Raw genomic sequence first — 24,673 nt, forward strand, 5'->3', positions numbered from 1 at the left:
TCCTTAATCAAAAGTACCATTCCCCTTCTCTCTTGATAGTCTTTATTTCCTTCTTATAAAATCTAAAACCTGGAACATTAAGCTAGCAGTCCTGACCTTCCTTTAGTCAAGTTTCTGTAATAGCCAAGATGTCCCAGTCCCATATTCCCATACATGCCCTGATTTCATCAGCCTTACTTGAAACCGGAATACAGGCTGAGGTAACCAACTGTTGTCAGGAACAACCACATGCTCTTACTAACTTAGGTGGCAATAAAATGGCTTCTCAATGCAAATAATATGACAAAATGGCTTTCTAGGCTGCAAATTGACAATTCTGCTAAAAGCTATATAAAATGGCTTTTAACCCTGCTATAGCTGCATAACTGACTAACCACAGTCTGCCTCAACAAAGATTAGCAGACAATGCTTCCTTTACAGCATAGAAATAGCTAGACTGGGTAAGACATTACTGGCCATCCCAAGTGACCTTCAAGTGTAGGTGCAAAGACTTGGTTGGTGAGATAAGGGTGGCTTGAGCGTTGGAAAACAAAAGTTGGTTCCTAGGAAGTATCATTGGGATGAGTTGCTGTTAATAAATCTATTTTGTTAATTGATTGGCAATTGTCTGAATGTACTGTACCTTAACTATGAAAATGTCTTTGCTTTAAGCCATGTATGAGGAACACGGAAGTGTATAAACTGGATGATCTGTGCCCAACCGTAAGAAGAAAGTAAAGAATGAAGTCTTAAAGAACCAGACCGATTATGAGTTCTTACTGACCAATCACTGAACAGAGAGACCACCACCTCCTCCTCACCCACCCCAGGGAGGTCCAACTCTTCAAGGCCTCTTGCACTGAAATAAAGTGCAGTTTAATACTTCAGAGTTACTTCACTCGTTGACTTGCTCTTGTCTCTCTTTTCTAGTCAACTTGCTCTTTTGTGATTCAGAACCATTCTCATCTTTCTTTCTATTTTCACTGTTACTTAGGAAACCCCCACCATCCCCACTCGAAAAGGTTTACAGGTTCCCAAAATAGAACTAGCAAATATCCCTGCCAGGATATCTGTCTTCTTCCAGTTCAGGTGAAACCCATTCTTTCTGTACAGATATATTCTGTCTCAGAAGAGATCCCAATGATCCAAGAAACTAAATCTTTGCACCATCTCTTCAGCCCTTGATTTATCTCCCCTCATTAGAACTTGCCAGCGGAAGTAAACCAGAGATTACTTTTGTCTTTTTTTTAAAACCTTCTACTTAATCTCTCATTCACTCCGCAAAGCCATAACCCTTTCTTTAATTATGTCGTTCTTACCAATGTGTATATCAACTTCCAGTTTCTCACTGTTCCCCTTGTCAATATACTACAAACATGTTGAGACATCCAAGGAAGCAACACACTATCCTAAATTCATGCTTACTGCCACAGAATCTACTGTCTGTCATCCTGACAGGAGGGCCCCCATAACAATTATTATTTTAAATCCTGATAATTCTTTTCAAAAAGCATCAAAATAACTTACAGAATTCTGGCTACATCTCCAATTGCAGCCGTAAAATGCGAAAAATTTGTTCTGAGATCCCCCTTTGGATAACAGTTGATAGTTTACATACTATCGCCAAGAAAAAAAATGATTTTACCCAGTTCCTAGTTCTCACAAATAAAAATACAGACCTATTTCTAAAAGTAGTTGCGACCACAAACTAAAGGCCAGGCACATGCCCACCTGAATACTGCACTAAATTCACAGTCACAAGTAGGCCATTCTGTTGCTAGAAATGTGAACAGCGCAGATGTGGTAATAAACTGCAGTGGTGCAACTTATGAGAAAACAGGTGGCAACTTTTGGTAATATAAATGTGAGACATTTAATTTGACCAGCACACAGTAAGGAGGACAGTCTCACGAGACACAAGAAGCATACTAAATACTGCAAACTTGAAGCATCCAAGCTCATGTTCTTCTGAATAAGTTTCACCTAAATTGATTGTTTCAATGTTATTCCAACTGACAAGATGTCAAGAATATAAAAGGGGTACAATTACACATCCATTACAATTCTGGATATTCACAAAAGCCTTTTCAAAAATAAGCCTATAAAATAAAACATTGTAATGTATATTGGGGTAAACAATCCATCAGAGCCCCTGCAATAGAAAGTGGAAATGGTGTAATTTCCATAATGCACTCCCTTTATGATGAGCAGAAATAAAAAGTCTTTTACTACATTATTCAGGCTAAAACTATGTTATAGACCAGACCCCCTCAAAATATATTAGGGTTGCCTAGACCCTAGCTTTTTCCTTTTTCAAAAGTAAATGTAGGTGTTGTGTTCCAGATGTAATTCAATTGGTCAAATTACTCAGCATTGAGCAAAGCACTAATTTATTCAAATAGTATTGGTAAAATACAACAAAAGAAAGAGGAACGTGGAATAACTTAACTCTGTTGAAAAACTTAGAGTAACAGATTATTTTATTAATCAACAGTAACTGTCCCAATATAGTAACATCCCAGAAACACACCCATGGCAAAAGACAATTCTGAGAGAAAATGCAGGAGAGGGAGAGGGAAAGAAGCCGGGAGAGAGTCACTGCCATCCAACCCTGCTAAGACCCAAGCAAAAATTGCCAAAAGTTTTAAGTATCCTGGATCTGAGCGTGACCACACCCAGTCAAGACTGCTTCCAAAAAAAACCCCAAGGCTTCACAAGTTGTTCATCTTCTCAGACTGCTTGGCATCTGTCCCCCACATCTCAAAGAACCCAGAACAAAACACACCTCAAAGTCACAGCATCATCCTTACAACCACTACATCAAATATATTATCCATAAAACAAGCTAAAGGCTACACAATTTTTGATTGGACATTTCAACCATTTTCCAAATGAAAACAAATGTTTAAACCTTCAGAATCCTCTAAATGAGAATTTTATAAAAGTACATGCTCTAAGCTCACTACATTCACTTGCAAGCATAATCAAACCGAACGACCAACATGACAGATGTGACAAAATTGCAAAAGAATCAATGTAGCTGATAATATGCACAACTCAGTTCAAATGAGTACGATTTTCATTTGAATGTTACTTTTAAGAAATCCCAGATCCTTTTCCAGGAGTTATTACAGACATGACATGAAACTGAACACGGACGATCTCAACCTTTCAGCCCCAAACATCATGTTTTGCGTTTATTCAGCATACTCCTTCTCAGTTACAACATGCTACACAGTCAGTTCTGATATTATACAATAATTCCATTCTCATATTATCGCAAGTTATAAGAAAATCACGCAACAGCCACGCCATTTAAAATGGAGGCTGGAATCACATTATAGCTAATACAGGCAAGCAAAGTTCACGTTCTACAAACAGTAGCCTTAATTTTTCACTCTACAAATTGGGGTTTTATTTAATGATACCTTATAATGGTGTTGCAAGGTGAAGGAAACCATTCTGCCCATCATGTTTGCACCATTCTTTGAATGATCATGACTTTATGTCATTTCCCCCACCCTTGCCTCTGCATTATTTTTACTTAAAAAGACGATCTGGTGTCCTCCTAGAGATCTCAATTGAACTTGCCTTCAAAGCACTTCGACACAATCCATTTGCTCTGTGAAAAAGGTTTTTCTCACATTTAACTTCCTTTGAAAATCACATTAAATCTATATAATCTTGTTCTTGATTATTTTATGAATGGGACATTTCTCCCCATCTATTCTGTCTAAACACAAAACAAAAAATTTAGGACTAGGCCACTGGACCCATGAAACGCATTGTGCCATTCAACATGATTGCAGCAGATCCTTAGTACTGTCATACTCCTCACACCACACCTCCACACCACCCCCTCCAAAAGCACAACAGGTCAGGCAGCATTCAAAGAGAAGAACTGACCTTTCGGGCATAAACTCTCCATCAGGAATTCCTGAAAAGGCTTATGCCCAAAGTGTCGACTCTCCTGCTCCTCGGTTGCTGCCTGGCCGGCTATGTTTTCCCAGTGCCACACTTTTCAACCCTGATCTCCAGCATCTCCTGTCCTCGCTTACTCCTATTGATCTTGAGATCCAGGTAATGTTCTGGTGACCTGGGTTTGGATCTGCAATATCAGATGGTGGAATGTGAATTCAATCAAAATCTGAAATTAAGAGTCTAATGATGACCATGAAACCATTGTGGACCATCAGGAAATCCAACTGGTTCACTAATATCATTTTAGGAAGGAAACTACTGTCCTTACCTGGTCTGGCCTACATGTGACTCCAGACTAACAGCCATATGGTTGACTCTCAAATGCCCATGGACATTTCGGGATGGGCACTACATGCTGGTCTAGCCAGTGATGGCCACATTCCGTGAATACACAAAAAAAAGATCAGAGGGTAAGGATGATGCATGCTGAACTTTGTTCCACTCTCTTCCCCACTCAACATCTGAGCCTCCTATCCATTGCTCATACCTCAAATTTGTAGTCAGATCACAAAGCCGGAGGTATTAAAATGGATTCACACTAGAAAAAGGTTTGAGAAACACAAGCATATATCACACTACATCTTGAATTACTTCATTTAACCACTTGCATGCCCTGTCTGGAAGAGGAGGAGAAATCTAGGCCCCAAATCTAATCTTTAGTCTTGACAGCATATGTTCCTGGTGACAGACCAATATAAAATGTTTCAAGGTCAAGATTCACGATGATTTTTTTTTTACTGTCACTTGCATTTTACAGTGGATAATAAAGCAAAATGCAGTGAAACAGTTTGAACAGTCAGCACAATCCAGTACCATTTTGAATAGTTTAAGAATAAAACATATATGGAATGATTTGTGTGGTTGTGGATAGAGCGCCTGAAAAATACTGGAGCTTCACTCAGCCCCTGTGGGCAATTTTTGTCTGAAAAATCAACATTAAAAAATGTGGTGGAACATGAGGATTTGAGCTATAAAGAGAATTGAATAGGCTGGGGCTGTTTTCCCTGGATCGACAGAGGTTGAGGGGTGAAGTTATAGAGGCTTATGAAATCATGAGGGGTATGGATAGGATAACTAAAAAAGGTATTTTCCCTGGGGTGGGGCAGTCCAGAATAAGGCGGCATAGGTTTACGGTGTGAGGGGAAAGATATAAAAGGGACCTAAGGGGCAACTTTTTCACGCAGAGGTGGTGCGTGTACTGAATGAGCTGCCAGAGGGAAATGGTAGAGGCTGGCATAATTGTAGCATTTAAAAGCCATCTGGATGGGTATATGAATAGGAAGTGTTTAGAGGGTGATGGACCAAGTGCTGGCAAATGGGACTAGATTAGATTAGGATATCTGATCAGCATGGACGAGTTGGACCGAAGGGTCTGTTTTCGTGTTGTACATCTCTATTACTCTATGTGGAACAAACTGCCTCCCCAAATGTCTATGTGGCATGTCAGGAATGTGGCAGAATACTCTGCTCTTGCCTGGATGAGCACAGCACCAACAACACTCAATGAGCTTGATACCATTCATGACATAGTAGCTGCTTAATTGAGACCCCAAACACTACCTTCTACTTCACTCCCTTCACAACTAACACAGCAATAGCAGCATGTACCATCTACAAGTTGTACTGGAGCAATTCAGCAAGCTTCCGCTGCAACATCTTTCAAATCCACAAACTCTATTACCTTGAAGAACAAGGACAGCACAGGCATGGGAACATCATCATCTGCAAGTTCCCCTCTAAAACACACACCATCCTGACTTGGAACTGTACCACTGTTCCTTCACGGTCATTGGGTCAAACTCCTGGAAATCCCTTCTATTTAGCATTATGGATGCCCCTGCACCCCAAGATCTGGAGCACTTTAAGAAGGCAGACCACTAGCCCATCCTCCAGGGCAATTAGGAATAGGCAATAATGCTGCCCTAGTCAAGGATATTAATAACTCAAACTGTTTTTCTTAAAAAGTCAGAAGCTCTCTCATAATTCACAAAGGAGGCGTACATTTGCAACTGCTGCTATATTTCTTTCAATTAACACTCAGCATTAGTCACTTGGTCAGACAGAACTTCAATCCTGCTGAAAAACTACATTCTATCAAAGCTGTTTTGTCAACCAAACAACACACTTTCTCATATCAGAGAAAATGTTATTCCTCTTTACATTGATATTCTTGCAAATAAACTGATGAATGCAAGACAAGAAGAACAAAAGGAGTCCTTTTTCAGCATCACTGCCGTAGATTCTCCAATTCCACAACCTTTTTAAAAGCTGAATTGATCAATCTACATATTAACTGCTTTGGGCTCCAAGCAAAGCTCTTTAACAAAACTTTGAATGCACGTGTAATCAAAATCATTGTTTAGATCAGAGTGGTTGCTGGAAAAGCACAGCAGGTTAGGCAGCATCTGAGGAGCAGGAAAATCGACGTTTCAGGCAAAAGCCCTTCATCAGGAATAGAGGCAGAAAGTCTCCAGGGTGGAGATATAAATGGGTGGGGGAGGTGGGCGGCTGGGGAGAAGGTAGCGAACTCTTTATCCTAAAACCATTACCTCTAGTTCTAAGTTGCCTCACGTGAAAATAAAAATCTTATGTCTCCTTTGTCAATCCCTTTCAGCATCTGATATACCTCAATTAGATACCCTTTTATTCTTCTAAACTCCATGATGTGTGGCACTGGGTTGAGAAAAGGTAAAAAAAATAACAACACCAGGTTATAGTTCAATAGGTTTATTTGGAAGTACCACCTTTCGGCGGAGATCCAAGATGGCGGCAACCCAATAGGTCCGAGTCTGCAGTGCTCGGGCAAAGTGGGGCACCCACCTTCACCTCACCTTTTAAACCATTCAAGATAGCTTTTGCCCAGCACTCAGTCATTTTGCATCAAACTTTAACAGTTTGGCGCTTTTTTAAAAAATGACGAAGGGTAAATACTCCCACAGCTTGCAACAGGGAGCCCTGCCTCAACCCTCTCACAGCAGCAGGGACATCCGCGACCGCCTCAGGGGGCTTCCCTGTGGAGGTGAGCCTGATTTCTGAGATCATCAAACTCTAGGAAAAGATCGATACATCCACTGAGGAAGCCTGGTCCAGGTGGGAGTCGATCTTGGTCATGCTGCAGAGATCGAAAAACTCAGGCAGCGCGTTGGAGGGGTGGAGCAAAGGACTGCGGCCTCAGAGATTGCTGCTGAGTCATCCATGGGTCAGGTCTGGACTCTGAAGCACCGAGTCCGGATCCTGGAGGAGCACATCGACAACCTCGAAAAACGAGGTCATCGGAAAAATATTCGATTGCTGGGCCTTCCCAAAAGGGAGGAGGAAGGCCAGCTTGTGAATTTTTTGGAGCAATGGCTCTGACAATTATTGAAGATGGAGTCGGAGCTGAGCCAGGTGTGGGTGGAGCGGACCCACCGGGTTTGCTGCACGTAGGCCCAGGTCGGACCAGCCCCCCCCACCCCCCACCAATTCGAGTCCGACTTCAATGTTCTAACGAAAAACAAATGCTCCTAAAAGCCTCCAGAGTCTTGGGGAAGGATCCCCATGCCATGATGTACAAGGGCTCCAAGATAATGCTATTTCAGGACTTGTCTCCAGTCGTTGTCCGCAAGAGGAGGGCATTCGACGAGGCGAAGCAGCGTTTGAGAGACTTAAATATTTAATACTCTATGCAATATCCGGCAACGCTGCACTTTCAGCCGTGGACGATCCGTATATAACTTTGTATCACCGGAGTAAGTAAAGGAATTTCTAGATGCTGTCAAATAGACTGCGGGACTTGAACTGTATGGATAACAACTTTATTTTGCTCCCCCCCCCCCCTCTTTGTTTATCCTTCTTTCTTTCTTTCTCCATCTCTCCTTTACCCATCTTTCCCTGGGGGTGGGGGAGCTTGTTCTTTATTCTTTCTTTGGTCTCCTTTTTATAGCTCATGCTGCCTATCTGATTTGTGGGGAAAGTTTTTTTTGGGTTTTTATGAGCGGGGTTTTCTTTATTTTTTTCTTATTTAGTTGCCTAATACTTGCTGGGATTGTAATTTTGTAACTTTATATATTTCTATTTTGTATTGTTTTATTAAACGTATCTAGGTGATGGTGTGGGGGAAGGGGTGGGTCACTCACTTTTAACTCCTGTTTTAGAAAACACTTGAATTTATTTACTCAATTTTGTAATGCCTGGGCCTTAGCTGGAAGAGGTTATAGTGGGGTTATTGGTAGATAGAAGTGCCCCCTGGGAGCAAGGGGGAAAAGTCTCCTTTCAAATATATTTTGTGCTTTTATTTAAAACTTACGAGTAGTTCTTAATTGTGTTGATTGAATTGTTTTAAAGAGTTTTTTTATATGTGAATTTTCTATGGTCTTTTTTCAATGTCTTTTGGGTGGGGCTCTTCCTCCTGGGGAGGAGTGTCTCAAGGACTGCCTGCACGACCATGGCTAGCCATTCACTTACATGGTGCACCTGGAATGTCAAGAGGAGCCATTCGCCAATCAAAAGGAAAAAGATATTACCAAATCTTAAAAAAGGGTTGATGTAGCTCTTTTACAGAAGACACATCTACTGGATATGGAGCACTCAAAGCTACAACAGGGTGGGTTTAGCCAGGTGTTCTTTTTGTCTTTCAGCTCAAAAAGTAGGGGAGTAGCCATTCTTATTTCGAAAGAATCTTCCTTTCCAAATGTTAAGCCAGATAAAAGAGGAGTCTGGACAGTACATATTGATCAAAGCCCTAATATAAAGAGAGGAATATGGGATTTTGAATCTTTATTGTCCCACAGCACACCGTTTTAAATTTGTAACAGAAGCGCTCTCTAAGTTAATGGCTTTCGGGTTCCACCATACAATTATAGGGGGAGATTTTAATTGTATTATTGACCCAGACATGGATAGGATACCTCGGAGCACAGCTGAGATCTCGCAGCTGGTGGATCTGAACAAGGAGCTAGGACTAGATGTATGGAGGTGTCTTCATCCCCAGGGTAGAGACTTTACTTTCTATGCTAACCCGCACAAGTGCCACACCAGAATTGGTATGTTTTTTGCCCCCTCGATCCTTTTGAATTCGATACTGCCTTGTAAAATAGATAATATAACTATTTCTGATCATGCCGCAGTATATATATATATGGAAGTCAAGACTAGGAATGATGGGATAGGCCCCCGACACTGGCGTATGGATCCTTTCTTATTGAAGGATAGCAAATTTATGAAGTATTTTTTCGCAGGAATTCAAAACCTTCTGGGATATCAACTCAGGTACGACTAGTAACCCTTCGATGATGTGGGAGACCACCAAGGCATACGCGCAAGGCTTGATTATCGCATATTCTGCGATCTGGAAAAGACAAAAGGCTCGCCTCAAGGCAGCTGAAATTGCGTACGTTGATAGGTCCTCCACTACTAAGTTACAGAGGATCACAGCCCTTAGGGCAGCCTTGAATACCACACTTACTCAAACAGCAAAGAGGGAAATATTATTCACGAAGCAGAGATTATTTGAATATGGTGAAAAGCCTGGCAGGTACCTAGCATACTTTGCCAGAAAGAAAAAACTCCCCAAGCCATTACGTCCTATACAGAAAGTGCTGGTACCCTAACTTGTGATCGTAAAAAGATCAATACAGCCTTTAGAAAGTTCTATTTTGAATTATATATGTCACAGGACTGTGAGGATAGAACTGGGAAGATACAGTCTTCCTTTAAAAATCTGGCCCTTCTGGGCCTAACCTCAGAGCAGGTGTTGATCTTGAATGCCCCCTTGATAACCCAGGAAGTACAGGACGTGGTTAGACAGCTTCAGAGTGGCAAAGCACCTAGGCCAGACGAATTCCTGGTTGAGTTCTATAAGGAATTTATTGGGGAACTGGCCGGGCCACTCATAAATACGTACAATTACTCGAAGTCAGGGCTGCCTACCGCCTTCGTTGAGAGAAGCAAATATTTCTCTCATTCTTGTTGTTTTTTTTCTTTTTATCTTATTTGTTTAATTTTATATTGGTGTTGTTATCATATTGCAAAGTGGAATACACTAGTTTGTATTATTATTGTAATTTTGTAAAAAAAATCTTTAAAATTTTCTTTTTCAATAAAAATACCTATGTAAAAGAAAGAAAGTGCCACCTTTCGGCATGCTGCTCCTTAGTCAGATAGGTAGTGAGCCACATACCCAGGACATTCATCAGAAGATCAGAGACCAAATGTCCTTGACCACTGGAGTGCTCCCCCACCGAGAGAGGACATGCCTGTCTGGCAATTGCTGCACTTTTTCCGTTTATCTGTTATCGTAGTATCCTCATGGTTTCACCAATATACCATGTCCTGGACCATCCCTGTCTGCAGCATATGAGATAGACAAAATTGGCTGACTCACATGAGTACACACTACACGCGTGGTGGGTGGTGTCCCCATCTGTAATGGTCATATCCATGTCGACACTCACAGGTCTTGTAATGGTTGCCATGACAGGGTTGTATGGAGTTGTGGTCAATCTTGTCCTGAAGGCTGGGTAATTTGCTGTGAAATAACGATCTGTTTAAGGTTTGGCAGTTGCTTAAAAAGGAGAGAAGTGAAGGCATAGGGAAGATCTTGGGGAGGTGCTCATCCTCATCGATAATGTGTAACAGAAGAACATGGCGTAGTTTCCGCACTCCTGGGAAGTACTGGACAACAAAGGATACCCTATCAGTCATATCCTGTGTCTGACTCCCGAAGTGGTCATTACGGTTTTTCACTGTGGCACACTGAAACTGGTGATCGATGAGTTGAGCATCGTATCCCGTTCTTATGAGGGCTTCCTTTAGCTCTTTCGGTGTCTGTCGCATTCCTCCTCATCTGATCAGATCCTGTGTATGCATAGGGCTTGCCCATAGGGGATGGCTGCTTTAATATGTTTAGGGTAGAAGCCCAAGAAGTGCAGCATCATGGGCTTGCAGTAGAATGAGATACTGAGGTTCCATTCTTGATGGAGATGCATGTGGCCAAGAAACTAGCCATCCAGATTTGTCTAATACATCGCATCAGTTGTGTGACACATTGGTCTTTTACTTATAAATGCTGTGCCCTATGTATCCTACCCTACTAGCTACCTAATGAAGTTAAAATCTTAAAAGTTGAATCAATAATGTGATCAGTCCCAATTTGGGAAGGAACATTTACTTTTAATAGACTTTGAATCCACTGTACACAGACAGAAAGGCTTTCAGGTAAGCCACAGTCTCAGAATTCTGCGAACCTTAAGACATAATGAAAGGCTATTCGAAACTAGCTATGATGATCACACTGTTCTAACTGACAATTTGCCAAAAGATGGATAGACCCGTTCTGATGATCAAAATGAAGTTATCAACCCCAAAGACAACTAGCAAAAGTAGGCACTAAAGTCAAATATTTCCCAGAAGGGGTTAATCAATGGAGAAATGTGACTACTATTAATAGGGTGAGAAAGCCACTGTAAAACAGAATAACTTAGTGAATGTTTAGGGTGACAGGCAAGAGGACCTGTTGATTGGGAAGATTAAATGCAACTATGAAAGATAAAAAATGAAGTGTAAGCTTGAACAGTAGCTCTGGAGTGAACATGTTCCTAGAAGCAGATCACAAACTGTTGAAAGGAATCCTATTATAGGAGGGGGAGATCAGACAGTATTAATCCAGAAAGAGATACAAGACTAGATAGAAGGTATTGCTCAGCAAAGTTAAGGAATATAATACTGACCAGGTATGTCAGCAAGTGCAAAGGCCTTTGAGATCAGGAAGTCTTAGTGGTGATGAACAAATTAAAAGACAAGCTAACAAAAATTGCTGAACAATGAACTGTCTCCTGATGGGACTTAAAAGGCTAGTGGAACAAGATTTTGAACAAAATCTGGAGACCAAGATGAGCAATTTGAGGAATGGTTATAGAGTGCTATTTTGAACATTTTCTTAGCATTATTAGCAACAGTAATTCATCTGTTATTAAAACTGCAATTCTGCAGGCAAATCAGCTCAAAGATAGCATTCTTTCCATCCCTTCTCCATCCAAACCACAGCACCAAGTTGCCAAACACAAAGAGGATACTGAAAGGTAACTAGATACATACGTGATCTAAGCAATGCCTCTACATTTCAGCATCTTCAGTATTAAAACTGGTAATACCCAATTAAAGCAGATCCTGCCAAGTTTTACTGGAAGGCAGCTTTCAGACACCTTTGTGATAAATACATATTTTGTATGTTGTATCTTGTATTCTGGCTTTTAAAGAAAATGGATATTCTAACATAAGAATTTATCTTTGTAGCATTAAATAATCTCTCAAAATTATTCACCAATGATTAGCCAATTATTTAGCTCAGAGTGGGATAAAGTACCAATTTACCAAAGGGATACCAAAAAAGTGTAAACTTAAAACTTAAGATCCACTGTTCTGATCCTCTAGTTTTGGCTGGCATAAAAATATTAATGTATTTGAGCCTATGGTTATTGTTAGAGATTATAAAGTTTTCTCTTTAAGTTTACAAATGTCTAACAAATATATTGACTGGTCAATATGGTCAGTGATGATGGCCTTCCTCTCCAATTTTTAAAATGACATTCCACTTTGTGCTCATCATGGAATGCAAGGAAGAAAAAAGGTTTGCACTAATTTATACAGCACATTCTCAGGATGTCCTAACCATTAATAAATAACTTCTGATGTGCTGCCACTGATTTAATGTAGGCAAATTAAGTAGCTAGTTTGCACATAGCAAGGTCACACAGACATCAATTAATCTGTTTTGAGGTCACAACACAAGGCAAACTCATCTGCTACTCTTTGAACAGTGTATAAAGATTTCTTATACCTGTATTAAGACTATTTCTGATTCAAAAGGCAACATCTCTGGCAATAATCCAAGTATACTGCACTAAACTGAAAGTCTAGATTGTGCACACAAATCTCCAGGATGGAGCTTCAACCTTGAGGTAAGATCATCTCACTGAACCAAGAGCAACCATTGAGATGTGTTCTGACAAATAGCATACCTCACCACTGAATAACTTTGAAGGGTAATCAGTTCCAAAAAAGTCAAGTGTAATGAAGTATCTTTCAAACTGCTCCAATGCACTCATAAGCAAGGCAAGTCATGAAACAGGCATGGGTATTATTCACTGTTGAACTGCTTGTGACTAGCCCTGCACACCAGTCTCCAGAGTATAAATTGTGCTGGTGGTGGCAGTGGTGTTTCACAGATGGTAGTGAACTCGGGAAATTTTCCACAAACAAAAATAAAAACTTCATGTGAAATTATTCACAATCAAAATTCTGCACAGCAATTCATCTAGGTTATTTCATGAGAACCAAAGGGCAGGTGGTGAATGGAAACACCATAACCTGCAAGTTCCTCTTCCTGGAAACTAGATCACTGAAAAGGAATACTGTACAGGGCAAAGCATAGCTAACCAGGCTTGTGGCACTAGGCAAACTGCTCCTTCAGATAGCAAGCACAGAGATGGTATACTGTCCTCTTCTTTGCTATAATGGTTTTGAGAACAGCAGTAAAGGATTTTGTTGCAAATGCTCTACAAAGCACTGTTAAGTATACAGCGAATTGGGAATGGGGTTGAAAAATGCATTGTTTATTACAAGTCTGAGATGGTCACTTTGATACACTGTCTTCCCACCAGAAAGCATGGTATAAATTATTAGTCTATTCACACATTAATCGTTAATAACAAGGCAGCTGTTGTTTTTAAGTTGAACTTGCATTCAAATTTACATCAAGATTTTAACAGATTAAGAAAAGTAAATTCTTAATTTCAATCCTAGCCCTTAAGTTTTTAAAATGTTCTCCTTACTCAAAATGTCACAATCGGTACAATACTGAATTAGGTCAAAGAAACTTCGGCACTTTCTTGGCAACCAATTTTTTCCAGAAAGGTAGTAGGCAAACACTCAATAAATTTGGCCTTCATTCACATTGAAATATATGCCAACTTTTTTTTTTAAACATTTCTATTTCTGAATTCTTTGCCCACTAAAAAAAAGCATGACCTGCTGCAAAAACTGCTAATGACTATAAAACATAAGATATAGGTGCAGAATTAAGCTACTCGGCCCATTGAGTCTGCACTGCCATTCGATTATCATATTTTGCAAGTGTTTACTGTGAAGAAGAATATGGAAGAAAGAAAATGTGGGGAAATAAATAGTGACATCTTGAAACGCGTTCATATTAGAGAAGTGGTGGTGCTGGACGATTTAAAATGTATAAATGTGAATAAATTCCTGGACCTGATCAGGTGTACCCTCGAACTCTGTGGGAAGGTGGGGAAGAGAATGTTGGGCTCCTTGCCAAGATATCTGTATCACTGATAGCCACAGGTGAGGTGCTGGAAGACAGGAGATTGGCTAACGTGGTGCCACTATTTAAGAAAGGTGGGAAAGTGGTACTTAAGGAAAAGCTAGGGAACTCTAGAGAGATGAGCCTGAAATCTGCACTTGGGCAAATTGTTGAGGGGAATACTGAGGGCCAGAATTTGCATGTATTTGGAAAGGCAAAGACTGATTAGGGATAGTCAACATAGCTTTGTGTGTGAAAAACCATGTCTCACTAACTTGACTGTTTTTTTTGAGGAAATTATGAAGAGGATTGATGAGGGCAGAACGGTGGACGTAATCCAGATGAACTTCAAGGAATTCGACAATTCCTCAGGATGACTGGTTAGGAAGGTTAGATCACATAGAATACGAGGAGAACTAGCCATTTGGATACAGAATTGGCTCAAAAGGTAGAAGACAGAACGGTGGTGGAGAGCAGCTGTTCAGACTGGAAATCTCTGACCAGCAGTGTGCCACAAGGATTGGTGCTGGGTCCACTGTTTCTCATTATTAACATAAATGATTTGGATATAAACACAGGAGGTATGGTTAGTAAGTTTGGAGATCACACCAAGATTGGAGGTGTAGTGGACAGCAAAGAAGGTTATCTCTCGAGGGTAACAGTTTAGGGGAGAGGCAAAAGATTTAAAAAGGGACCTATGAGGCAACTTTTTCACACAAAGGGTGGTGCATATATGGAATGAGTTGCCAGAGCACCTAGTGAAAGCTGGTACAATTACAACACTTAAAAGGCATCTGGATGAGTATATAAACAGGAAGGGTTTAGAGGGACATGGGCCAAATGCTGGCAAATGGGACTGGATTTGTTTAGGGTATCAGGTTGGCATGGATGAGTTGGACTGAAGGGTCTGTTTCCATGGTGTGCACCTCTATGACTCTCTCTGTTTCTCAATCTCAATCTCCTGCCCTCTCCCTGTAACCTCTGATCCACTCACTTATTAAGAACCTATCTATCTCTGTCTTAAATACAGTGTCTTTGCTGCAGGAGGCTGTAGAGATAAAATCAGTTCCACAGATTCACCAGCCTCTGACTAAAGAAAGTTCTCATCTCATCTCATCTCAAGCCCTTCACTTTGAGGTTATGCAGTCACGTCCTAGTCTCTCCTACTAGCAGCATCATGTTCTCTAAGTCCATTCCCTCCAAGGCCTCTCAGTATTCTCTAAGTTTCAATGAGATCCCTCCTCATTCTTCAAAACTTCATTGAGTAAAAACCAGAGTCCTCAACAGCTCATCAAAATGACAAGCCCTTTGTTTCTGAGATCATTCTCCTCTAAGACCAGTGCACCTTTGCTTAAATACAGGGCCCAAAACTGCTCACAATATTCCAAATGCAACCTGTCCAGAGCATTATGCAGACTCAGCAGTGCACCCCTGTTCTTGTATGCTAGCCCTTCTGAAATGAATACTAACATTGCATTTGCCTTCCTAGATGCTAGTTGAACCTGCAAAATCGTACATTGTAATTAGAGAGGCAAAAATGTTTAACAAGGGAAATCCAAAGCTTATCTTTACGTTCAGTTGCCTAGGTCACACCAATGGTGGAGCAATCAAAATCGATGAGGTGCATAAAGTCAGAATTGGAACACAATGTGGGTTGAAGACCTGGAGAAAATAACAGATAAGGCGGCTTGCGGTCAATGGAGAAATTTGAAACAAAACCGTGTTTTAAAAATTGTGACAATGTGTAAATAGGGGCCAATAGCAACCAGCGAAAATTGAGTTAATGGACAAAAAAGTTAGATAATAGACAGCAGAAAAAGGGTAGGAGTTGAAAAGTGTGGTGCTAGAAAAGCACAGCAAGTCAGGCAGCATCCGAGGAGCAGGAGAATTAACGTTTCGGGCTGAAACCCTTCATCAGGGATGGGGGAGTGGGGGGGCTGCTGAGAGATAAATAGGAGAGTGGGGATGAGGCTAGGGGTTGTGGCGGGGGGTGGGGGAGAGGAGGAGGAGATAGCTGGGAAGGCAATAGGTAGATGGAGAATGTAAGGGTGATGGTGATAGGTCGGAGGAGAGGGTGGAGTGGATAGGTAGAAAGGAAGATGGACAGGTAGGACAAGTCAAGAGGGCAGTGCCAAGTTGGAGGGTTGGATCTGGCATGAGGTGGTGGTGGTGGTGGGGGGGGGGGGGGGGGGGGGGGCGGGGGGGGGGGGGGAGAAGAGGTGGTCCCAAGGAAGGAGATGAGACATCCTTCCTCCAGGCGTCAGATTCTCAGGAGACACCAGGTTTGAGAGGGGGAGCAAGAGGAAAAGCCATTGTAATAGGGAAATAGGAAGACTGCAAGGCCAACATGCTCCAATAATGACAAAGGGTAGGATCAACAAATGTGTGAATCCTGGATATCAAAAGATATACATGACCAGATAAAGAGAAAAAAAGGAGTCTTGTGGCTGATACAAAGGAGTCACAACAGCAAAAGCATGAGAAGGGTATGCAATGTACAAGCAGACAGTTCCAGATTCTTACCGTTCCTGGTTGAAAAAGTGTATCCTCACATCTCCTGGAAAGTTTTACCTTTACCTTAAATCTATGCCCCCTGCTCACTATTCCCATTCATCAAGGGAAAGTTTCTATCTATGCCCTTCATTATTTTTTAGATCTCAATTACGCCCTGTCTCAAATTTCTCCGTTCAAAGAAAATCAACTCCAGTCTACCCAATCACTCTTCACAATTAAAACTCTCCAGCTCAGGCAATATTCTGGTAAATCGCTTCTGTGCAGCAAGTGGTAGAAATCTGGAACTCACTGCTTGTAAGGGTGGTGAAGATAGAAACCCTCAACCTTTAATAGGATTTAGACATGCAAGTGCTATGCCAACCCATATACAGCTATGGGCCAATTCAGGAAAATGGAATTAGAACAGACGGTGGCTGTTTTTGACTGGCGCAGGCTCAGTAGGCTGAAAAACATTTTCTGTGCTGTTGACCTCTATGACACCATACTGAAGAGAAAAGACATCAACATGTGCAGTCCCATCTTGCTGGATAACATTGGAGAACAACTGTGTAATCATACAGGGAAAGGTGTTCAGTGAAATGACCTGACAGCCTTGGGTGCACTTGTACCCACAGATACCACTGCAGATGTCAGATCGGCCTTCTTGAGAGTGAACCCATAGAAAGCAACTGGCCCGGATGGAATCCCCAACAATGCACTCAAATCCTGCACGGACCAATTGACAGGCATATTTGCAGACATCTTAACCTCTCCTTACCTCACCTGCTTCAAAAAGACCACTATTATTCCGGTGTCGAAGGAAATTCAGGCAACGTGCCTTAATGACTACCACCCTATGGCTCTGACATCCATCAGTAAGACGTGCTTCCAGAACTTCGTAATGGCACATATTAACTCCAGCCTCCCAGATTGCCTTGATCCACTACAATTCATCTACTTCAAAATAGGTCAATGGCAGACGCCATCTCTCTGGCCTCATCCCTGGAACATCTGGATAAAAAGGATACCAACATCAGGTTCCTATTTATTGACTTTAGCTCCCCCTTCAACAACATAATTCCAACAAAGCTCATAGACCTCAGACTCTGCTCCACACTCTAACTCTGGATCCTCAATTCCTAAACCTTAGACTGTAATTAGTAAGGATAGCTGAAAACTCTTCCTCCCCAAAAATCCTCAATGCCAGTGCCCTGCCAAGCTACAAACTTAGTCCGTTACTATGCTCCTTATACCCTCACAACTGTGACGTCAAATGCAGCTCTAATTCTATTTATAACTTTGCCGATGACACCACCTTCATGGGTTGGATTTGAGACAATGATGAGACAGTACAGGAAAGAGACAGCTTAGTAGCACGGTGTAGAGAAGACAACCTCTCCATCAAAATCAGAAAAATGAAGAAACTAGTCACTGACATCAGGAAACAGTGGAGGACATGCGCCTGCCTGTATCAATGGAGGAGATGGTCAAGAGCTTCAAGTTCGTAAGAGTAACTATCACCAACAATACATCCTAGTCCATCCTTGTTGTCACTACAGTCAAGAAAGCATAGCAACACCTTTATTTCCTCAGAAGGCTAAGGAAATTTGGTATGTCAACCATGACTCTTACTAATTTCTATGCATGCACCATAGAAAGCATCCTATCCAGATGCATCACAACTTAATATGGGACCTGCTCTTCCCAAGACTGCAAGAAAGTCGAGTTATGTACGCAGCCCAATCCGTCACAAAAACCAGTCTTCCTTCCATTGACTCCATCTACACTTCCCGCTGCCTTAAGATAGTCAAATACCTCTCCGACCCGGTTATACTCTTTTCTACCCTCTTCCATTGGGCAGGAGATTCAAAAGCTTGAAAACATATACCAACAGATTTAAGAACAGCTCCTTGCCTGTTGTTCTCAGACTCATGAATGGAACTCTCATATTCGTTATCTTTCGTTGCACCTTCTCTATAGCAGTAACACTAAATTCTACATTCTACTCTACTACCCTGATGTACTTATGTAAGCTATAATTTTGTCTAGTTAGCGTGCAAAACAATACTTTTCACTACATCTCAACACATGTGATAATTATAAATCAAATTAAGGATGAAGAGGGACCATTTCAGTCATGTAGGATTTCACGTATAACTTTGATAAGAGCTGCCTCATGGACAAGATGAGTTGAGAGAAACATGTGTGAAATAGGAGAAACAATAGAAAGATACAAGTTCAGGGCAAGGGAACATTGGTCCAATGGATCAAGAGAAAGGAGGGAAGTGGCAGACGTGGTTTATGGGGTCCAGGGAGATCTGATGAACAAGTTCAACCAGGTTTCTGTTACACCTGTTCAAATTTGAATCCCTCTAACAAACAAAGTGATGGGCCATACTGGTGGACGTAAAGTTAAGCTGCCATAGTCCTACTGTACAAGAGGGCTACTCTCTCATTAGAAAAAGTGACACAACTGGTGGTGCTTTAACCTGATGATCACCACACCTCAGGCGCAGGGAGAAATGGAGAAGCTTTCATGGTAACCTCAACCGGCGCAGGAATTGAGCCCATTCTGTTGACTACTCTGCATCACAAACCAGCCATCGAGCTAACCGAGCTAGTCAATCTCGCTGCTAGGGGAATAGCCAGGTTGAGAAAGTAATGATGTTATGAGGTTCAGCAGATCAGCAACTGCAAAAGTATCGTACTGAACGTAGACCAAAGACTACCACTGAGATTCTTTCAAGTGTCATTGTAATACTTTCTATCCAGAGTAACACAGAAGGAAGCAGGGTTCACAGTGGGAATAGAAAGGTAAAAAGCAAAACAATTACGCAACTCAGGTGACCTTTGTTGTGACTGACCACGAGGTAGCGACATGAAGAATAGTACGGTTGGAGGTTAGGATCACGGATTGAGAGTTTATGGAAGAAAAGATTATGGAGATCTGAGAGAAGCAAACTCAAAACAGAGGGTGCATTCTTGGGTTGAAACGGATATAAAAAAGTATATGAATTCACTTGGTGACCTCAATATGTAAACATGAATTCATACACATTTACAAGTATAAATGTTAATGCCCGAGATCAGTCTCCACAAGCACTTCAATGCAACTGAAAGCTGCAGTGAACATATCATTATCGTTGATATAAGCCAAAAACCACAAGTGCGTGTTTTATGGGTTTTATTACAAAGACAAAGAACTCACAAATGAAGACCCTCCAGTAACTCAAATTGAATCTAACAATAAAGTTCAATATTTGTAACTACCCTCCTCTGCAATTTGCTGACTGTCCCACTCCACATTATTGCAACATTTTCACCAAATTTTACTTTAACAGCTGTGTTTTGTGACTTTACGATGAAAAAACACATTATTATGGAACATTTCCATTACAGCTTTGGTTTCTTTGCTGCAACACAGGTCTTAACCTTCAAGAATGAAAAGTGCAACATCCCACTGCACCGTGTTCCCAACCAACCCCCACATTAAAAAAAAATGGATTTAACCTCAGTTCTGGTAAAAATGGCTTGGGATTTTGCACAGATTTTTTTTTAAAGTCTAACATTTAAAAACATTTGGCATTGATACTTTACTTCGAAACATGCAGCAGAAAACTCAAGCCAGTGACTGCAGGCTGCATTCACATGAGGGTGTGGACAAAGCAAATAGAACAGCCTATCTAAAAAACATTACATGTGTGCATACACATTGTGATCTAAGTGCGTTCACAGTTTCAAACAATCAAGAAAATTTTGTAACACTGATTACTAACCAAATGTTACTACAAAATTGTTCATATATTTAAAATAATCACGATTACATTGATGCAGAATCACGCAACAGCCTCAACATGTGCAAGCGCAATCAGATGTACCAAATAAAGCTAAATACTTTGCCAAGCATTTTATGCTCCTCAGATTTTAATAAACCAGATAAAAATGGTACCTGTGTGGCACATCAGTCAGCACCAAGTACATTATTTACCAGGAAGTCCGCATCAGATATGCACCTGCATGCCTTATGACTGTTAAAACGTAGCACACTATCTAGCAATGTTACAGTGCCTCAAGTTTCCATAGAGTCATTATTTAGCAGGAAACTAGCACTGGGTATCTGAGCATGCCCAGCATCAGCTGTGGGATTGGGAGAGCAGTTATCCGGCAGAGACCCACATCCCAAACCAAGGCCTATAAACACAGCTCTGAACTTGGTGCAAAATCTAAGCTTCTCATAAATTACCAACTTAATAAAATTTACTTGTCCTTGTGAACTTTGAAACTTGTTCTCAGTTAAGATGTGAAAGTTGTGAAAACATCTAACAACTGCACAAATCTTATTCATTTGAAATGAAACAAGGATTGTTCTGCTTTAGTAATCTTATTTAAAATGGGCCGTTAGTAATCTTATTCAGCATTTTAAAATGTACACCATTATTTATAATATGGTTAACAGCAACTTCACACTGAAGTTAATACAAACCAAGATAATAGCAGAAGCATACTGTATTCCTGTGTATCCTGACAAAAATCAGGCATTTAAATCCAAACCACAAGAAGATCTTCATTCATTATCCCCATTAGCACAATGATCTATTCAATATCACAGCAAATCATTGAATCATTTCCTAATAGCCTTGTACTTGGCTGAATATCATGCCCTTCACAAACCAAATCTTACAATTTAAAATGCAACTGGACTAATACACACCATTTTATTTCAAGACACATTGCAATTTACAAAGCAACATCACACGTCCCCACCCCCCAGCATTCCAAGGCAATTCATTGTCAATAAAACAAGTACTTTGTTTTACAAACATATCGTGACAATAAAAACCATGAAAACAAATTGCACCATATTACAAATTAAACATGAACTCAAAAAGATCAGTGCACAATTATTCACCCAGTTGTCTAATAATCTCTCCATTTTGTAACAGGGCTTTTGTTTTAAGCCCGGAAGTCTTAAGAAATGCGCACGTTTACACGGGGGGAAAAAAAATCCCAAATAAAAATAAACGATGAAAATGATCAGACACCCTATCCCAAATTCAGGAAGAGGCCAGAGTACAATTTCTGAGTTGGAATATGAAATATGCCCCATACTGTAAACTCGTTGTGGGTCGCTGCAAAAAACACGTAATTGCGTCCATAATTCTCCATTTGTCAGCTTTTTCTTTTAAAAAAAATCAAAATCAATCTATATAAAACACAATTTAAAATAGCTCTAAGAAACACAGGCCTGCAGATGTTAATAGAGAGCTGCAGACTGACTGCAGTGGAGTTGGTGCCGGATTGTAACCGGCATTTTCTGAAGACGTGTCACACACACATGCACACAGTCCCCTCAACTACCCACAAAGCTTGTATTTTTTTTAAAAATCCAAAGAAAATAATATTTCCACAGGAAATCGCTTCTTTATTTTTTCAAAGAGTCAAACACAAACGTTCTGCACACCAAACGAAAGAGAAATTCTCACAAACCCACCCAAAAATTTCAAATCTTCAATCACACCAGATTCCCTTCCCTTCGCCGGCTCCCCTACAGGGTTTTGTCTTTTTTTTTCCAAATACAGAAAGTAAGAGCTGGTGACTTTTGTCTCAAATGCTGAAATAAAGAGCGGTGTTTCTAAATGTGTTGCTAGGTTCTTTTTAAATGGGGAGGGGGTTTCAAAAAGAAAAATCGAAACAAGAGCATTTATTAATCGTCGTTAAAAGCTCATTCCCCCCCCTCCTCCCCACACTTTCTCTCTCTCTACCCACACTTCAACCAACATCCTTTTCAAATCAGACCAAACACAAAGCAATTTCTTTCAGAAACATGTAACAATAAATCGTATTTCTTTTCATAAAAAAAGCTTGAAAAAAAAACCTTGAGCCCATCCACACTTGCAACAAGTGCCCATAAACCAAACAGATCTTAAAGATTTTACTTCTAACCCTGAGTAACCTACAGTGACAACGTTACTCAATCAGACCCTAAAAAAATGAACCAACACTAGTCAAAAAAAGGTTAAAAAAATCTCCTCAGTTGTTACTTTTTTTTTTGGATTTTATATATCGATCAATTGAATGTTTCCCAAAAAGTGAAGGATACGAAGCAGGCTGTTGTAGTCCTCTTATTACAGGCTGTGGTTTGGCTTTCTGTGGTAAGCTCATTTCAGGCTGAGGAAGACAAAATAAAGGAAAAACCAGGCGGATTTTTTGTTGTATAGAGAGATAGAGAGATGTACCTCAGGGTGTCCTCCCTCAGAAGGACGTTTCTCACGTGAGTTTACCTGCAAATCACAAAAATAATAGCATTGGTAGATGGCCCAGAGTGTGAACTAGCAGCAGGGCTCGTCCTTAGAGTAAAAGAGTCAAGCTTTAGGACGGATGCAAACGATTATTTTACACACAAACCAACATGGCGAACCAAGCCGCTCTCAGTCCGAGAAGACGGACGCCCGGCGGCCCTCGGTAACTTCCGGAGAACTTCGACGCCGGCTGCTCGGCAACTTCCGGACGGCTTCGGCGGCCTTCCACCCTCCACTCTTCGGCTGTTTCCGGAAAATCCACTGCAAGAGCAGAATCACCAGGAGCAACGCCTTTGTGGCAATGATGTGGAGGTGCCAGTATTGGACTGGGGTGGACAAGGTGAAAGGTTACTCGACACCAGGTTATAGTCCAACAGGTTTATTTGAAACGGCAAGCCTTTGGAGCCTTTGATCCTTCCTCAGGCAGCTGGTGAGAGAGAATATATTGGATGCAGAATTTAAAAGTCAAAGATCAAAGGGTCATACAACTTATGTGAATATATTGAACAAGCCCAGACGGCTATTAAGTCTTTAATCAGTTAGAATGGAGGTGCAGATTTCAATTTGTAAACTGATTTATAAATTCCTACTTTGGAAATAAAACCAGTCTGACAGATACATACAGACTTGAAACATAGATTCCTATCACCCTCACCTTAACATCCTTCCACCTATCGTATTCCCCAAGTCCCTCCTCCCTATCTTTTATCTTAGCCTGCTTGGCACACCCTCCTCATTCCTGAAGAAGGGCGTATGCCCGAAAGGTCGATTCTCCTGCTCCTTTGATGCTGCCTGACCTGCTGCGCTTTTCCAGCAACACATTTTTAAGCTCTAATCTCCAGCATCTGCAGTCCTCACTTTCTCCTTCCAGACTTGAAACATAGCCTCACACCTAAAATACATTAGGCGAAAGTGAGACTAGATCCTTGGATGCTGCCTGACCTGCTGTGCTTTTCCAGCACCACTCTAATCTTGACCTAAAATACATTGTCTGACCAGAAGTGTCACTTTATTCTGATTAAACCTGAAGTAATCTTGGGGCAGTAACTTGAAAGAAATTCTGGGATTTACATATTAATCAATCAAAACCTGCATCTCAATTCTAACTGATTAAAGACTTAATAGTCATCTAGGTTTGTTCTATACGTTCACATAAGTTGTATGACCCTTTGATCTTCTACTTATAAATTCTGTGTCCAATGTATTCTCTTTTACTAGCTGCCTGAGGAAGGAGTGGAGGCTCCAAAAGCTTGCAGTTTCAAATAAACCTGTTGGACTATAACCCGGTGTCCTGTTATTTTTGCCTTTGGGGCCGACAAAGCTCCCTGGACGTGCACCCTCAGATTTTTGTTAACATGTCCAGTTATCATTTTAAACAACAGAAACTGGCAGCAAACAACAGCTCTGCAATCCTGCCACATTCATTTGTGAATGGTGGTGGATAATTAAAGAACTCACTGAAGGAGGATGCTACACAAATATCCCCATCCTTAATGATGGAGAATCCCAGCACACCATTGCAAAAGATAAGGCTGAAGCATTCGCAACAATCTTCAGCTGTCAATGTCAATGCTGTATCTTGGACTCCTCCTGTGGTCCCTAGCAACATAGATGCCAGTCTTCAGCC

The 24,673-nt window shown here is 41.0% G+C and overlaps 1 protein-coding gene across 23 annotated transcripts in view; it reads right to left on the reverse strand.

Moving 5' to 3' along the window:
• Positions 1-23,204, reverse strand: part of LOC140487166 (eukaryotic translation initiation factor 4 gamma 3-like) — a 354,817-nt gene extending 331,613 nt beyond the window's left edge. For 14 of the 23 annotated variants that reach the window (XM_072586763.1, XM_072586777.1, XM_072586771.1 and 11 more), the window contains exon 1: positions 22,848-23,204. In XM_072586763.1, coding sequence (XP_072442864.1) covers positions 22,848-22,909 — 62 coding nt within the window. In that variant the 5' untranslated portion in view covers positions 22,910-23,204. The remainder of the gene's footprint in view (positions 1-22,847) is intronic. The other 9 variants (XM_072586783.1, XM_072586784.1, XM_072586781.1 and 6 more) reach the window with 6 other exon arrangements.
• Positions 23,205-24,673: the final 1,469 nt, after the last annotated feature.

This window comes from Chiloscyllium punctatum, chromosome 16 (genome assembly GCF_047496795.1).
Source record: "Chiloscyllium punctatum isolate Juve2018m chromosome 16, sChiPun1.3, whole genome shotgun sequence".
NCBI classification, from domain to species: domain Eukaryota; kingdom Metazoa; phylum Chordata; class Chondrichthyes; order Orectolobiformes; family Hemiscylliidae; genus Chiloscyllium; species Chiloscyllium punctatum.